General features: G+C 49.2%; 1 protein-coding gene across 1 annotated transcript in view; it reads right to left on the bottom strand.

Annotated features, from left to right (window-relative positions):
- Positions 1-15,743, bottom strand: part of LIG1 (DNA ligase 1) — a 110,398-nt gene that overhangs the window by 75,540 nt on the left and 19,115 nt on the right. Inside the window, exons 3-6 of the mRNA XM_029585207.1 lie at positions 12,983-13,169; positions 6,446-6,575; positions 1,046-1,156; positions 614-826 (exon numbers count right to left, since the gene is read on the bottom strand). Of these exons, the coding sequence (XP_029441067.1) occupies positions 614-826; positions 1,046-1,156; positions 6,446-6,575; positions 12,983-13,169 (641 nt within the window). The remainder of the gene's footprint in view (positions 1-613; positions 827-1,045; positions 1,157-6,445; positions 6,576-12,982; positions 13,170-15,743) is intronic.

Here is a 15,743-nt window from a genome sequence, read left to right as displayed (position 1 = left end):
ATATAACCAGACGAACTTCCCCATTACCTTAATTTTCAAACAAGCCTATCCATAACCAGACGAGTATTACCACTAACATACCTCTATGATCATTTCCATGACCTCCTTCACTGACTTGCTATTGTATATTTACTTATTTTACCTTTTTTTTTTTTACTTATATTTAGTTTGAATTGCACTGGTGGAGATTTACAGTCCTCTGCCTAATCGATTTCTTCGTTCTCTAAATGCCTCACTTGTTAACAGTTGCCAATTCTTCCCCCAGTTGTATTTTCTGTTTTCCCAGTTCTATGTCACCAGTTCCATGTAATGCCTGTTGCAATTTTGTGTTACATTGTAAACAGATATGATATGTATCTTGCCACATGAATGTCGGTATAGAAAAGCTCAAAATAGGTAAATAAATAAATTATATAGGAACACCTTGCTCTCCCCAAGGTAGTGCTCTTGTGAGATGGCGGCGCTACAATTCCCAACTCAGAAGAGTTTACTGGTTTAAAAAAAAAAAAAAAAAAAAAAAAAAGAAGGTTTGCACCAGACCTAGTGCCTGGCAGTGGAGACCCGGTGCGTGATCTCCTGCCAGGCACTGCACCAGGACTGCCACACCACTTACCAAAAAAGCTGCTGATGGATTTGGTGGCTTTTGCGGGCTCCGCCTCCTTCACCTGTTCCTCTGCTTCTTTCTCCAGTCTGTCGTCGGTCCCAGGGCTTTCCATCAGAGACCCAGCAACTTTCCTCTCATCCACAGGCTCTGCCTCCAAACTCTGACCCTTCTCCTCTTCTGTTTCCATTACCTCGCCATTCTCTTTTGACTCTGGCGCTCCATCTTCATGGACATGGAAACACAGCTCATCAAAAACTAAAGACATCGTATGTTCCAATATCATTAGCAAAGTTGTGTGGGAATTTAAGTACTGGAATAGCAAGGGGGGGGGGGGAAGCTACATGGCAGACGTGAGGTGGGCTGGCAGAGCTATGGCTATGTGGAGGTACCAGGATTCAGTATCAGAACAGCAAGGGAGGCTGCAGGGTCTCCCTCCCTCACCTCTCTCTTTTCTTTGTCTTTTGGAACGGGACTCCCTAGTGTCTGGATCTTCCTGTCCATCTTGCTCTCGGGGGATCGAGTCCAGTAGCCGTTTTGGGAACTGCTTGCGAGCTAATAAAGACAAAAAAATGACAGTCAAATATTAAATAAAAAGAAAAAAAAAAAGGATTGAAGTCTGGGTTTGAGGCTCTTCTTTCATATGGAACTAGAAATTGAGAATCGATAGAGCACGCACTGAAATCTGTACATTACAAGAAAATTGGTTCTTACCTGCTAATTTTCATTCCTGTAGTACCAACGGAACAGTCCAGGCTCCTGGGTTTATTCATCCCTGCCAGCAGATGGAGACAAAGAGAGCCTCGCTGACACTGCTTGATAAAGCCCTGGTGCCACCTGCAGTAGTTCAGTATTAATCTGTACCCAAGCTGAAAACATTATGTGCAAAAAACTGAATAAAAACTTGCAAAGAATTCAGTAAGTTATGAACAAACCAAGAACAGAAATACACTGAAAGGATTATAGCTGAGCAGAAGACTCTCCCCCCGGTGTGTTCTGGACTTATCCGTTGGTACTACAGGAACGAAAATTAGCAGCTAAGAACCAAAATTTTCTTTTCCCTGTATGTACCCAGATCAGTCCAGACTCCTGGGATGTTCCATAGCTTCCTAGAGAGGGTGGGACCTGGAGAGTCCCGCTCGCAGGACACCTTCACCAAAAGACAGGGAATCAGAAATTCCCAAATCCAAACGGTAATGCCTTGCAAAAGTATGTGGCGATTTCCAAGTCGCCACCCTGCAAATCTCCTGTTGAGACACCAACTGAGCCTCCGTCCATGAAACCGCCTGAGCCTGAGTCGAGTGGGCCCGCAAACCCTCAGGGACTTGACAGCCCTTGAGAATATACGCCGAACCAATAGCCTCCTTAAGCCACCTGGCAATCGTTGCTTTGGAGGCATGGGTACCCTTTTTTTGATCCGCTCCATAAAACAAAAAGATGATCAGACCTCCTGAAATTATTAGTAATCTTGAGATAGGCCCTGCGGACATCCAACAGCTTAAGCTCCCGAGCATGCTGCACAGAATCATCCAACTCTATAAATGCTGGGAGCTCAAAAGTCTGATTAACATGAAAGGCAGAGACCACCTTCGGGACAAAGGAAGGAACCATACGCAATGTGACTCCAGAATCAGATATTTGAAGGAACGAGTCTCTGCACGACAAGGCCTGCAATTAAGAAATCCTGCTGGTGGAACAGATGGCCACCAAGAACACAACCTTGAGAGTCAAATCCTTAAGGGTCGTTCTCCGAATTGGCTCAAATGGAGCAACACACAATACTCGCAGAACTAGATTAAGATTCCTGGGGTGGGGGGGGGGGGAACACAGCCTTTCCACACCGGAGGACACAAATTCTTAACTCCCCGCAGAAACCTCTGTACATCCAGATGAGAAGATAAAGAGTACCCCTCAATCTTCCCTTGCAAGCAGGCAAGAGCTGCTACCTGTATCCAAAGAGAATTAAAAGCAAGGCCTTTAGCCAAACCCTCTTGTAGAAAAGACAAGACGTGAGAAATCGAGGCATGAACCGTCTGTATCCCTCGGTCTGTACACCAAGCCTCAAACACTTTCCAAACCCAAACATAAGAGAGGGACATAGACTGCTGCAGCCTGAACAGACTGAGGCTGCACTCCGGCAACAGCAGACCAGGACTCTAAGATCCTCCAAATTTGCACATACGTCAAGGATGTAGAAGCTGGAAGTAACCGCTTTGGAATATCCCCTACATCTCAGTTGTCTCCTCTCAAAAGCGAAGCCGCAAGAGAGAAGTGAGCCTCCTAACCCAAAAATATTGGGCACTGGTGGAAAACAGTCGACCAATGTCCTAACCTCAGGGGCCCATTTATTGCCATGTTGATCAGATCTGGGAAACATGGTCGATGTGGCCACTTTGGAGCTACCAAGATCATGCTGCCTGGATGTTTCTCTATCTGCTGTAATCCCTTGTCCACCAGAGGCCACAGGATGGAAGACAAAGAAGAATCCCTCGAGTCCACGGCAGCACCAGAGCTGTGTTCTGTTCAACGGCTTTAAAAATGTGATGCCTTGGTGCTCTTTGTTTGGGATATCCCCAACTTCCATGCATGAGACACATTGCTGCCTCCAACAGCTCCCATTCTGCAGGGTCTAACTTTCTCAGACTGATAAAAATCCTCCCGACAGTAGTTTACTCCGGCAATGTGAGACACTGTCAGCCGCTCCAAGTGCTGTTCTGTCCAAAGAATCAATTCCCGGGCCTCTCAAGCAGCTGCCTGATTCTTGGTTCCACCTTGACGGTTGATGTAGTCTACAGTCGTCACATTGTCTGATAGGATCCATACTGGAAGGCCGCGTAACCTTGGCAGACAGGCAAGCAATGTGAAATGCACCGCTCTCGTTTCTAACCAATTGTTAGGCCACGAAGCCTCCTGTTTTGACCATTAGCCCTGTGCCAACTCATCTTGCCACACCATCCTCCATCCAGAGAGGCTTGCATCAGTGGTGATTATTATCCAATTCAGAACCTCCAATTCCACACCACGCTCGAGACTGGTGCAAGTAAGCACCACAAGACTGTCCCTGGCTTCCCTCTCTAATGGACAAGGAAGATGAAACTCTTTCAATAACTGATTCCAGCGGGAGTAGAGCACCCTGAAGAGGCCGCATATGTGCGAATGCCCAATGCATGAACTCCAATGTTGATGCCATAGAACCCAGACTTGTAACTAGTCCCAGACCCTGGGCACAGAAAGCTCTAGCAGAAGCTTAATCTGACTCTGCAGTTTCAGCAAACCCTCTCCATGAGAAACACTCTCTCCGCTAGTGTGTTGAACTGAGCTCCCAGATACTCCAGAGTTTATAAGAGGACTAAATAGCTTGTTGCTAGGTTCACCACTCATCCTAGAGACTTCAAGCGCATCTGTAGCTTTTGTATAGATTGTCGACAGAGGTCATTTGATTTCGCATGAACAAGCCAGTCATCCAGATATGGATGCACCAACACACCCTCCTTTTGCAATGCAGCTACCCCCTCCACCATCACCTTGGTGAAAGTATGTGGAGCTGTCCCCAGCCAAAGGGAAGGGCTCGACCCGAAAATGTTCCCTTAGGAATATGAACCTCAGGAATCTCTGTGCAGAAAACTGTTATTCATTTGTTGTATTATTATGCCTTATTTGTTGGATTATTATCCCTTATTTTAATTCATTTTTTCCAAGTTCACTCTCCTGTTCTATGTAAGACTCATATGTTTAGTCATCCTAATGTTATATGTAAACCGAGGTGATTGGTAACATTGTTACCAGAACCTCGGTATATAAAAAATGTTAAATAAATAAATAAACTGTTAGTGATGTTTAAGGTACCGTAACAGAGTCCGAACATCCAATAAGTGAAATTCTCTTGCATGCGGCGTTTCTGATGACAAATTCGGAAATGCAGGGAGTTCAACCGACTGGTTAATACGGAGTGAGGAACAACCTTCGGCAAGAACGAAGGCACCGTACTCAGACACACCGTCATCCGTAATTCGCAAGAAAGGCTCTCTACATGAGAACACATGAAGCTCCAAAATTCACCTGGCTGAACAAATCGCCACCAAAAAGACAGACTTCAAGGTGAGATCCTTTAAAGATGCCCTTCACAAAGCCTCAAAAAGGGGAACCACAAAGGACCTTCAGAACCAAATTAAGGCTCCAGGATGGACACAAATGCTCTGCCCCCCTCAGAAAACATACGACATCTGGATGGGAGACCAATGGCTTTCCATGTAACTTCCCTCAAAAACATGCTAATGCTGCTACCCGCACTCTGAGCCGTAGGCCAGGCCCTTCGCCAAGTCCCATTGCAAAAATGCCAGGATCTGAGGAATAATGACCCACAATAGCTCTAGACCTTCCTCCAGGCACCAGGACTCAATCACTCCCCATGCTCGAATGTAAGAAAGTGAAGCGGATGGCCTCCTCACCTAAAGTAAAGTAGCAATAACAGTCTCAGAGTATTCTTTCAACCATAGCTGCCTCCTCTCAAAAGCCAAGCCGCGAGACAGAAGTGATCCACCTGATCTGAGAGTATGGTCCCTTGCCGCAGTAACCCCGGCAGATGAGCCAACCTGATGAAACCATCTATCGCAAGACGAACGAGACTCGCAAACCACGGATGACATGGCCACTCTGGTGCCACCAGAACCTTCATATGGCATGCTGAGCAGATGCGAAGCTTCTTCCCCTGCTGCCATGTCACACACTCTCTTCTCTTCCGTTAGAAGCTGAGCAAACGTATGGAGTGAGGAACAACCTTCGGCAAGAACGAAGGCACCGTATTCAGACACACCGTCATCCGTGTGCCTGAGCAGTTCCTGCCAATAAAAATGGCACCTGCTGCATGTGGCTTTGCCAGTTCTAAAATTAGCCTGCGAGGTTCGGCACAGTTGCGATTGCAGCTGTCTGTTGCCCTGCCTGCAAAAGATTGGCCGGCACCCGCTCCCAGCGCTGCTTGATGCGTGCGCTTTTTTTTTTTTAAGTAAACTTTCCACAGATAAAACCGGCAAAATAAGAAAGAAAGGCAGGGAGAGAATAGAGGGAAGAAAGCAGGACTAGACAGAGAAGAGAACTATGCAGCAGAGCTGAGCCCAAGGCTTCCTTACCCTCCTGGGTTCTCTTCTGCTGCCCAGAGGAGGGCGAGGGCCGCAGCCTTCACCTCACACTCCTGTCCTTTTCTATTTTATGCTTGTCTCCTGATATTGGTTCTCAGACATTCAACTGAGGGAGGGAGCTACTGCTTTCACCACAGGAGGTCAAACCGGCCTGGTCAATCCAGGCAGGCCAAGATCCACAACCATGAATGTATGTCCACCACCTGCTGGAGATGGAGAAAAACTGGCTGGCTAGTGCCTGAGCACCTGCTGGTTGGATTGGCTTGCCTGGATGAACAGGAATGGCAGGCTGATGTCAGGGCAGGGCTATGTGTCGGTGATATCAGCAAGCAAGCTTTACTCAGTCTCCATCTGCTGGTAGGAGTGTATAACCCACTGATGTGGATTAGCTTGAGTGCAGAGGAAGCTAGAAATATTTAAGCAGTTGTGCAAAAGCTGAGCACCTTCCCCCAAAATGTACTTCTTACACGGAAGAGCCCCATTGCTGCTCTTATTTTGTGCAGAACGGCTCAACTCACAATAGTTATATTTCAGTGCTGGGGGTGACTGGATACAAGACTGTGTTAAGAGGGCTATAACAAGGGTATCCAGCCACTGAACACAGACCAGAAGGTGTTTATGTGGGCAAGATTGCACCCCCCGCCCCCCTTACCCCAGCCACAAACACACAGCCACATGCCAAACTTTTGAGATGGGATTTGCTCTTTACCTGTTCTACGTTTTGGAATGCTTGAGGGAGAGACAAGGGCCGGGTCTGGGGTAAAGGGGCTGCTCCCCGATCTGCCACTGCCAGGAGAGGTGGCATCTGTCTGGGGCGTGCTCGATGTGGAGAGAGATTCCTGAAATGAGAAACACAGTGAACATTAGAAGGACAAGCACCCAGGGGGAGGGAGACAACAGGCCCAGCTAGTTCCCTCTACCTTAATAGCAACAACAATTGGGAGTAGTAAACCACAGACCACAGCTCCCTCTGCGATTCCATGTGTATGCACTGTACATTTGGCAGTAGGTATCACTGCTATGTAATGGCTGGGACCCCAGCAAAATATTCAGCTCCTTCTAGCATACAGCAGCACTGCCACAGAGACCATCAGACTGGCGCCATAGGAAAATGTGTTATCTGCTCATTTTTGTTCCTGCAATACCACAGATCAGTCCAGACAAGTGGGATTTGCATCTCTACCAGCAGATGGAGGCAGAGAATAAAAACTTTTCAGGTACTGCTACATAACCGAGAATGCCACCTGCAGTACCTCAGGATTAACCTGTACCCAAGCCAAGATGTCCAAATCAAACAAACTCCAAAAATCTCTGGGTGAGCAGAGACTCAACGTTGGAGCCCCCTAAAACTAGGACCCCCCCCCCACCCCGTCTCAAACAAGAATTATAAACTATGTACACTCTTAGTAATTCTGCATATGATTACACACTGTCTCAGCAACATCTACAAGCAAGGAAGTCTTTCAAAAGAAGGGGATGGGTCTCTGGCCTGATTGGTGGTATTACAGAACAAAAATTAGTAGGGAAGATCAAATTTTCCTTTCCTGTGGATACCCCAGATCCGTCCAGACACGTGGGATGTACCCAAGACCCTCTAACCTGGGCGGGAACTTGAAAGATCCACACGCAACACACTTTCCCTAAAAGCTGCCTCCTCTGGCACCTGCACATCCAAACGGTAATTTTGGTAAAAGTGTGAAGAAACGACCATGTCTCTGCCCGACAAATCTCTTGTGGAGAAATAAGTTGACACTCTGCCCAGGTGGAATGTGCCCGCAACCCTTCCAGCACCAACCCTTACAGATGTAAGCTGTATTTATCGCCTCCTTCAGCCATCTTGCAATCGTGCCCTTGCCTTCATTCGCTAAGCTTACTTCCACCGGCCCTGTCACAGGGAGTCCTAATCTGTGCTCGAAAGGACTGCTGCCTGCCCGAGCCCTGCTTCTGTGCCATAGGCAACAAACTTCTGCTTGATCGAAATCTCGTGTCCTGAAAACAAGTATGCGGTGGAAAAAAGTCTTCTTGGTGGTCTTATCCTCAGGTAATTTATTTCCCTTTGATTCCCCCAACTGCTTCATCAGTGGCTCCAGATCCTCTCCGAATAGCAACTTCCCTTTAAAGGGGAGGTTACACAGCTGGGCTTTAGACCACACATTCGCTGACCAATTCCGCAACCGCAGAAGCCTCCATGCAGCGACAGCGGAGACCATATTCCTGGAGGAAGTCCGAACCATGTTGTACGCCTGCCTTTAAATGAGAATACTGAGTGGCCTTGTTCATTGCCCCCAACACCTTCTCCTGTACCTTCTGGACCCAGCACAAGCAGGCTCTTTGCATCAAGCTCCCGCAGACCACCACACGAAGGCTTAAAGCTGAAACCTCAAACAACCTTTAACAGAATTTCCAGTTTCCTATCCTGGATATCCTTCAGTGCGGTCGATTCTGCCACTGGGATAGTCGTCGTCTTTGGTCACTGCTGACACTGCCGCATCCACCATGGGAATCTTCCACGACTCCAAAGTTTGCTCCGGCAAGGGATATAGCTTAGCCATAGCTCTGGCTACCTTCAGGCCTGCCTCGGGAGATGCCCACTCCCGATCCAACTTCTTCACCTTTTCGGTAAAGGAAAGGCCTTAGGCAGTCCCCACAGTCCATCCAGGACAAGGTTCACTCCCTCATTGTCAGAATCCTCCTGCGTGACTTTAATCCCCAATTCCTCCAACACCTGAGGAATTAGCAGGAGCAGTTCCTCCTTATGGAACAGTCTCACAGCCCTAAGATCTTCCTCCTCAGCGATCAGGAAGTCCTCCACATCCTGCTTCGGCTCCAAGGCGCTCACAGAGTCCTTGTCTGAATCCCCCACTGGACCTTCCCATAGCAGATCAGGGTCATCCACTTCATCCAACATGTCCCCATCGGCAGCAGTGGATCACCTGAGGAGTTGCAGAATCCGCCCCTGACCGCTCATCAGTCCTAGGCTACTTAGGATCAAAGTGGAAATGACTATCTCCGAATAACCTTTAAGCGCAACCTCCACCTCTCAAAGCCAAACTGAGACACAAGCGATCCTCTGGATCCAAAAATATGAGACCTTGCCAAAACAACCCTGGCAGGTGAGCCAACCTGAGAGGACCATCTATAGTGAGACCTACCAGGTTCACAAACCACAGCCACTCCAGTCACCAGAACCACCTGCCCTGAATGTGTCTTTATGTGGTGCAACACACAACCGACAAGCGGCCAAGGAAGAAACACATAGGCGGATCCCCATCGGCCACTGGTAAGGTAGAGCACCCAGCCCTTCTACCCAAACTTCCCCTCTGTGACTGAAGAACCTTGCCATCTTCACGATGGCCCTCGTTGCAAATAGGCCTAACTGAGGAACTCCCCACCTGGCACATAAGCAATCACAAGCCTCCGAGGATAACTCCCACTCCCCGGGATCTAGCTGCTGCCTGCTAAGGAAGTCCGCTTGCACACTGTCCATGCCCACTATGTGAGATGCCGCTATATCTTCAAGATGACGCTCCACCCAAGCAAATAACTGCCGAGCCTCCAAAGCCACACTGTGACTCTTCGTACCTCTCTGACGATTGATATAAGTCACCGTACTCGCATTGTCAGAGAAGATTCATACCATCCAACCCAAGGAAGAAAAGGCCTCCTGGGCTCTGTGTACTGCCCTCATCTCCAGGTGATCAACCAAGCCATCTATGCTGAAAACCAATGCCCTAGATCAGACCACCCTGACACCACCCCTCCCCACCCAACCCTTGAGGATGGCATCAGTGGTCACTACTACCCAAGCTGGGCCCTCCAGATCCACTCCTTTCTCCATATTTGGACAGGAGAGCCCCACAAGAGACTGGATCTGGATTCTCCCCAAAGATGAAAAGGCTAATGATACTCCTCTGATAATGGATTCCATCTGGACAACAGCGCCTTCTGCAAAGGACACATGAGAGTAAAGGCCCACAGAACCAAGGCCAAGGTGGAGGCCATGGAGCCCAGGACCTGCAGATAATCCCAGAGCTTCAGCACTGACAGATTGAGCAGACATTGCAACTTCAACACTCTGTCCACAGTCAGAAAGATCCTGCCTTACTGAGTATCAAAATGCGCTCCCAGACACTCTAATGATTGGGCCAGCACCAGATAACTCTTGGACACGTTTAACACGCAACCCAGTGAACTCAATAGGAGCAACACTCGTATGCAGCAACCGCATTCCTCCTCTGTCTTCACCAGGAAGAGCCAGTTGACCAGATATGGGTGGACCAAACTCCCTTCTCACCTTAAGGATAACGCCATCTCCCTCATCACTTTTGTGAAGGCGTGGGGCACCGTGACTAAGCCCAAGGGAAGAATCTGAAACTGAAAATGTTGGCCCTGCACCATGAACCGTAGAAATTTCTGGTAGTCCCTTCGAATTGACATATGGAGGTAGGCCTCTGTCAAGTCCAATGACGCCAAGAACTCTCCCCTGTGGCCCGCTGCTATAACTGTGCACAACCCATAAGATTACATCTCTTGCAAATCCAGAATGGTCCGAAAGGAGCCCTCCTTTTTGGGAACCGTGAAAAATGGAGTACCTCCCCTATTCCTGTTTGACAAACAGGAACAGAACTAAAGTGTCCAACATTTGTAACCTTTGCAGAGTCCCCTTTATTGTTTGCCGTCTCTTCGAGACACGCAGTGGGACTCTAGACAGGCCTCCCTGACAGGGCACAAAATTCTAACGGTAACCGTCTCTTCCCACCACCAGAACCCATTGATCTGCGGTAATTTTGACCCATGCCCCGTAAAAGCAGGACAACCTACCCCCTACCGGCTCCACAGAGGAAAGGACGCAACTGGCATAATTGTGTTGACTTTCTGCCTCCAGTCCCCTGGCCAGCACTAGCTCTGGTGGAGCTGCAGGTCCCTTGAAAGGAGTGCTGCCTGCCCAGAATCTGCTTCCACTCCAAAGCAGAGGTGTTCTTGCAGGAACAGAACATTTTGTATCTTGAAAACAGGACTGGAGAGGGAAAATCTCCTTGCCACCCCTCTTATCTTCAGGCAACTTATTTTCCTTTTGACTCTCCCAAACTCTTCTGAACTCAGCACAAACGGGCCCTCTGCATCATATTGCCACAAATCGCCACCCTCAGGCTCAAGGCAAAAATGTCAATCATCCGATTCAACTAAATCTCCAATTTATGATCCTGAAAATCCTTCAGAGTGGCAGAATCCGCCACTGGAATGGTCTTCTTCTTAGTAACGGCGGACATAGCCGCATCCAGCTTAGGAACCCACAGGAGATCAGCATCTCTTCCTTCAACGGGTACAGCTTCACCATTATGCGACCAGCCTTCAAGCCCGCCTCCAGGAAGTCCCATTCCCGGTTTACCAGCTTACGGAACTTTAGAGGAAAGGTACTAGGAGGCCTCCGCAGTCCATCCAGGACCGGGTCTAGTCCTTCATTATCAGACTCCTCCAGGGCTACTTTAACCCCCATTTCCTCTAGATCCTGGGGAATGAGAGGACGCAACTCCTCCTTAATGATCAGACAGACCCCCCTGGGTCATTCCACTGTTACCAGGAACTCAACCGGATCAGTGTCATCCTTTTTCCCCCCACCAGGATCGGTATATGCAGGTTCGTGTCGGCACCCACATCCAGGTCTACTACCCGAGGATCTGCAGGGCCCCCCTGCATGTCATCCAAGTAATCTCGGCCTCAGCGTGACCAAGACCCAGATGCCTCGGCAGGTCCCACTCATGGTCCCTTGACCGAACGACAGGGAATCTTCTCGCTGGAATGCTTCCCCCCCTACCACTTTTTGCACCAGAAATGCTTTATGCAGGAGGAAAAACTCCTCCGGATCTTCAGCACCCTGATCAGGCAGACTAACATCAAATTCCCCTTCCCCATCCTGATGCTCTGCAGCCACCTGCCCACAGGCGAGCACAGGGGATGGGAATCTCCGGCCTATGGGGTGCAGAACCCCGGGACCACATCCGAAGACCCCCCCCCCAACACCTTAGAGGCCTTTCTTTTGCCCGCTGTGCCCAAAGAGGTCCCCTCCTTCCCTGTCACACCACCAGTGCTAAGGAAGCGCGCATTGCACCGTGCCGACCAGAGGCTGCAGACTCTGCATGTGCCATGCGTGGTTTTGGCGCCATTCCCCACACAGCACCGATTACTGCGGGGAAAGAAATATTAGCCCACGCCACCGAAAAAGCAGGGCCACACGTGGTCGGCAACAAGAGCCGCACAGGTGCACCACTCTGAACGGTGCGCAGTACAGCTCCTCTCGCCCCTGGGATCCCCCAGCGGAATATAGGAAATATGGGCGAACCACTCACTTCCCGCAAGCAGCGACAACAGCCCCCGCTGCCGGTCCACCTCCACCGAAGCAGAGTGTGGGGAAAAGCTAGGCCACACCTGTGACAGCCATGCTGCGCCCTGGCCGAGCCAAGCAGTGTGCGAAAAAAAAACTCCTTCAGCTCCCCGGATCCCCCAAAGCGAAGGAACCGCAAGGCACTCAACTCTCTGTTCCTGCAGACACAGACCTGTCCCACAATCAAAGCGCCCCCCCCCAACCATCATGTCCCAACTGCAGTTTTTGCTTCGCAAATTCAAACTTTTTTTTTTTTTTTTTTAAACAAATCTTAATACAAAGAGAAACAATAATAAAGAGTACTTCCCTTCAGGGACAGAGAGCTCACAGGCGGAGACTTGAGAGGTCGCGAGGGAGCCAGTCCTCTGGCTATTAGGGCCTCTGGACCACAGCGGGCTAAATCAGTCAGAGGTTCCCAACCACCTGGTCGCCCGGCTCCACCTGAAGTATGGTCCACGAAGGAGCCTAACACATCTCAGGGAGTCTCTGAATCCAAAATCTCTAGTCTCAACTTTTACACTCTATTTTTTATTTTATTTTTTTTAGTCAGACTGCAGGGTTGAACGTCTGCCATCTGCTGGAGACAGAGAAATACTGAGGGACTGCAGGTGGCACTCTCGGTTATGCAGCAGTGCCTCAAAGTTTTTTGTTCTCTGCCTCCATCTGCTGGTAGAGGTGCAAAACCCACTTGTCTGGACTGATCTGGGGTATGCACAGGAACTGTTCTTTTAAAGTTAAAGGGGCAAGAAGACTTTTAAAGAGGAAAATCAAAAAGGCAAGAGAATGCAACAAAGAGGATGGAGAGAGGAGGAAATGGACCTGAGGGAAGAATATTTAGGGAGGCGCAGGAAGTGGCAGATTCACCTTATTGCTTTCACTCTTCTGTGGTGTCATGGTGTCAGACTCCACAGACTCAGCCTGGCCCTTCTCCTCTTCCTCTTCACTGTCGCTTACAAGAACCCGGGCAGACTTCTTGGCAGCACATTTGACAGAGACTGCCTCCTTGCAATGTGCCGTGCCATTCCTGTCTTTCAGCGGGTGCTCTGCTACCCTGGAGAAACAAAGTCATACATTAGGAAAAGTACACTGGTAGAAAGCAAACAGCAGGAAAATCAATTTTGCTTACCGTAAACTGTGTTTCTATAGATAGTAGGATGAATTAGCCATGCTGTCTGAGGACATCTTTCAGGAGCCTTCAAGCCGCACATTTTATTTTCAGAAATTAACGCCTGCCCAAAGGCAGGCGTTAATTTCAGCCAGCACCGGGAAAGTGCACAGAAAAGCAGAAAAAATTGCTTTTCTGTACACCCTCCGAATTAATATCATAGCGATATTAAGTCGGAGGTCCCAAAGATTAAAAAAAATTTAAAAATCTGCTCACGGGTTGGAAAATGGACGCTCAATTTTGCCAGCGTCCGTTTTCCGAACCCGTGGCTGTCAGTGGGTTCGACAACCGACGCTGGCAAAATTAAGCGTCGGCTGTCAAACCCGCTGACAGCCACTGCTTCTGTCAAAAAGGAGGTGCTAGGGATGCGCTAGTGTCCCTAGTGCCTTTTTACCGTGGGCCCTAATTTGCATACCTGGGCTTCCTGAATCGCGCGCCCAGGAGAGCGGGCGCTCGCCGGCTCTCCCGCGAAGTTTTCTGTTATCGGCCCGTAAGTTTGTACCTGAGGCAATGGAGGGTAAAGTGACTTGCCCAAGTTCCGAAGGAGCGACAGCAGGACTCGAACCCTGGTCTCCTGGTTCATAGCCCACTGCTTTTGCCACATTGGCAGAACTTGAATCCTGGCAGCCTGAGAGGCATGCCGGGCGAAGAAAAGTTGAAGGTCTCTGAAGAGAATAAAAATCCGAGAGGAGTTGAGGAGCTCCGCGTGCGACTCGCAGCATGGAAGACAGCTGGGAGGAAGATGGCACTGCGCAGGAAAAGTACACGCAGCCTCACACACAAAACTCAGTCAGCTAAGGGAAGCTCAGTCTCGGCCGTCCTGGAAGACGTCCCCAGACAGCATGGCTAATTCAGCCTGCTTATCTGTGGGGGGGGGGGGGGGGGGGGGAAAGTACTATAATCACTGATTTCTTCATTCCCTGGTATTGTTTGGTCTTATTCCACATTTTTTTTTTTAACTCCAAAAACGTTTTTCATTTCTACATCTTATCCTTGCTATTTTAATCAGATGATCACAACTAAGCTTAAAAATCAATCTTATGACAGCTTAACTTATATGTGCCACCTGTTGCTTTAAAAACAGAAATGTTTTCTCTCAGCCTGCAGTTACAGCACCATCTAGCGGCTACCTGATAACATGACCAAAAAAGTAACAATAAAAGCAATGCATACCAACTATTAACAGTTAATATTTTGCTTAATGTCAAACCCAAACAGGATGCCAACACACTTAAACCAATTCAGCAATTAAGCTTGTAGACCGTTCTTGAACTGATGGCCTCGAAGTCCAATTCTTACACTTGGACGGCAGGAAGTATTCTAAAGGAGTAGAGAAACTTGTGTTAGCAGCCAATTTTGGCTGGGCAAACTGAGGCACAGGGAGATGAAGAGGTCCAACGGCCGGACCAGAAATAGCCACATAGGTTAAGCGGCTAACTCCAAATATCGGAGTTAGCTGCATAAATTATGCGGCCAACTCTGCTCCACCTGGAAACGCCTACCACCCGCCTCTGACTTATGTGGCTAAATTCTATCTGCTTAAGTCATTAGGCGGCTAGAGTTTAGCTGCATACGGCTTTCAACATAACCAGGTAGACATTCAGATGGATAACTTTCCAGTCATCCGTCTAAATGGCTTTCGAATATAGACCTCAAAGTGACTTGCCTAAGAACATGCAGAAAGCTACTGGGAGAGAATATAAGCTTCCCTTCCAGGTATTCAAACTCTAGAGGTCTTAAGACGCCAAACCACACCCACCTCGTACTGGTGATAGGCTGGCTGAATCCCTATGTGGAGATACGCCTCTGTCAAAACCAGGGACGCCAGGAACTCGCCCGGACGAACCGCAGCCACTACCGAGCGAATCGTCTCCATCTTGAAACGGGGAACACGAAGGCACCGGTTGACCCCTTTTAGGTCGAGGATTGGACGGTACGCCCCGTCCTTCTTTGGGACCACGAAATAAATGGAGTACCTTCCCATGCCCCGTTGCGTCGGTGGGACGGGAGTAATGGCGCCCAGAGCCTCCAGGCGCTGGAGGGTTGCCCGTACGGCCGCCCTTTTGGCTATGGCCTTGCAGGGAGAAACGAGAAACTTGTTCCAGGGCAGACGTGCAAAATCTAACGCGTAACCGTGTCTTATCACGTCTAACACCCACTGGTCTGAAGTTATTTTGGTCCATTCCTCGTAGAAACGTTCGAGGCGCGCTCCCACAAGTGGAACGGCCTCTGAAACCACCGACGAGAAACGAACCGGTCGCGTATCATTGGGCCGACTTGGCCCCCGACCCCGCCGAGGGACCACCTGTCCTGTTGAATCTCTTCCCCCGAAAGGACTGAGACCAGGTGGAGGATCAGACAGTGCCCCCTCGGAAGGACTGTCCTGACCCAGCTGACCTCTGTGGCCTCTGGCGCCGGTTAGTCCGAAAACGGTTCCGTGAAGAGAAATGGGCCTAGGCC

This window comes from Rhinatrema bivittatum, chromosome 19 (assembly GCF_901001135.1).
Source record: "Rhinatrema bivittatum chromosome 19, aRhiBiv1.1, whole genome shotgun sequence".
NCBI classification, from domain to species: domain Eukaryota; kingdom Metazoa; phylum Chordata; class Amphibia; order Gymnophiona; family Rhinatrematidae; genus Rhinatrema; species Rhinatrema bivittatum.
The sequence above is the reverse complement of the archived record's forward strand: the minus strand, read 5'-3'. Positions and strand labels throughout refer to the sequence as shown.